The sequence below is a fragment of the Acanthisitta chloris genome, unplaced genomic scaffold, assembly GCF_000695815.1.
Source record: "Acanthisitta chloris isolate BGI_N310 unplaced genomic scaffold, ASM69581v1 scaffold24831, whole genome shotgun sequence".
NCBI lineage: Eukaryota > Metazoa > Chordata > Aves > Passeriformes > Acanthisittidae > Acanthisitta > Acanthisitta chloris.
Genome location: NW_008656850.1, coordinates 3,969 through 6,183, shown reverse-complemented (window position 1 = coordinate 6,183; position 2,215 = coordinate 3,969). Strand labels below are relative to the sequence as shown.

Here is a 2,215-nt window from a genome sequence, read left to right as displayed (position 1 = left end):
GTGCCACATAGGGAGAGCACTGCCTGCCTGTGTCTGTGCCGTACCCCCACCTCAAATCCCAACAGCTGGTCCAGGGAAAGCAAGGCCTGTCTCAGTGACATGCTGCCCCTCACTCCTGCCTCAGACTCTGGTCCTGTGCTCCTGCCTCCCCCCAGCCCTGCTAGCCCAGCTCCCACCCTTGTGTGCCACATAGGGAGAGCACTGCCTGCCTGTGTCTGTGCCGTACCCCCACCTCAAATCCCAACAGCTGGTCCAGGGAAAGCAAGGCCTGTCTCAGTGACATGCTGCCCCTCACTCCTGCCTCAGACTCTGGTCCTGTGCTCCTGCCTCCCCCCAGCCCTGCTAGCCCAGCTCCCACCCTTGTCCCAGATGAGGGGCTGCCTTGCCCCTGGCCCAGCACATCACACTGCCCCACTTCAACCTGCTCAACCTGGCCTATGCCTACTGCCTCCTCTCCCAGCACCAGTGCAGTGCAGAGGTCCATCCAGGATGCTGCTCCAGCATCTACCAGCCCTGGGGGACTGTAGCAGATCAGCCATGGCTGTGCCTCATCCCCACAGCCTCAAGGCTCTGTCACTGCCCCTTTGGTGGGGTGGGTGCCCTGCTCACACCACCCACCCAGCTCCCTGGGCCATCTCTCTCCCTAGGCTGGGGCTCCCTGGCTGCTCAAGGGGGCTGACAACACGGTTAGGAGTCATTATGACAAGCAGGAAAGGCAAGAAGGGCTCTCACCACGTCCATCCTCTTGAGGTGCAAGCAGCCCTGCCACTGCTGCCACCCCCTGGCCCTGCTGTGGCCCCTGCACCCCTGTTAGGCACTGTCCCCTCCAGGGGACAGACTGCTGGAGCACCCCAGGCTGCTGCTGTGGCAGGGGCTGTGCTGGCACAGGAGGCTGCACCAGCACAAACTGGCAGCCAGTGCTGTTGCCAAGGCCAGCTCAGCTGCTCTGGCCCCAGACCACCCTCCAGCAGGGCTCTGCCCCAAGGACAAGGTGCACAAGGAAGGTGTGAACCCCACACTGCCACCCACCACCACAACACACTCACCCTCAAGCCCTGTCGCTCCCTCTCCTCCTGCTGCAGTAGCCCCACTGCACACCTTGGACCCCCAGGACAGCCTACCCCCAGCTGAGGAGGGATCCTCAGCTGGTGCCAGCCCTCTGGGGAGCACTGGAACCCAGGAGAGCCCTCCACCCTGGGCTCTGTGGGGCTCTGTCCCTGTGCCCCATGGTTTCAGCTCTCCCATGGGGCCTGTGCTGCACTGGTCAGTGGGCTCTGAGCCCATGGCCTGACTGGCACCAGCCTCACCTCACGATTTGGCCACTGGTGGTGGTGGTGGTGGGGCCTGTACTCAGGGCCTTGGGAAAGCTCCTGCCACTGCCAGCCCAGCTCAGGGGGTGATGGCAGAGCGATGGCAGTACACGGAGAGCAGCTCTGCCCTTATAAAGCCATTGTTTGGGCCCCGGTGTGCTGGTGCTGTGTGGAGCCGGCTGGGATGCCCTGAGACAGGCACAAACACTGCAGGACGAGGCAGGACCCGAGCCTTGAGTCACACTTTCCAGGCTCATGCTCCTGCCCATATATGAGCAGGCAGCACCTCGAGGCTAGGCACGCACCCTGGGGCAGGGGATGGAGGCAGCAAGTGCAAGCAGTGCTGCTGCAGCATCCCAGGGGGTTCACCCACACTCAGGCAGTGCCACTCGGAGCACCCAGAGCGGTGACCCAGCAGCTGATCCCTGGGTCAGGCTCAGCCAAGGGGGAGGGCAGAGCCAGGGCAGCTCTGTTCTTCCTACTGCCTTCCCCATGGCTAGAGAGCCAACAGCCCCCTGGGGTGACATAGTACCCCCTCCCCAAACCCCCATGGGCACTATTCCAGAAGGTCTGAGGCTAGTCAGCTGCCTCTGCCCCTCTCCTGGCCGCACCTGGACCCTGCCTGGCACCACTTGGGACTCGCCCCTCGCCCCATATCATCCCTCAGCCTTGTCCCCAGGTGCAGTGGCCGCTTCTTGGCCAAGCCCTGGTGGTGGTGGAGCACGGGCAGATATTTGGAGGGGAAGGTTCTCACCATTGGTCCTGGGGGGGTGACAATGGGCTACGACTTTTTGGTTTTTACCAGCCCCTTCTGGACCAGGCTGCGATAGAATTCCTGAATGTATGTGTACACACACTTCCAATCCGGCTCGCGCATCCGGACCATGTCCTCCACGTCCAGCAAC

The 2,215-nt window shown here is 62.9% G+C and overlaps 1 protein-coding gene across 1 annotated transcript in view; it reads right to left on the bottom strand.

Annotated features, from left to right (window-relative positions):
- Positions 1 to 2,091: 2,091 nt before the first annotated feature.
- LOC103811523 (smoothelin-like) overlaps positions 2,092 to 2,215 on the bottom strand; it is a 4,040-nt gene continuing 3,916 nt past the window's right edge. Inside the window, exon 9 of the mRNA XM_009084502.1 lies at positions 2,092 to 2,215. This exon is cut by the window's right edge and continues 15 nt beyond it. Within this exon, the coding sequence (XP_009082750.1) occupies positions 2,092 to 2,215 (124 nt within the window).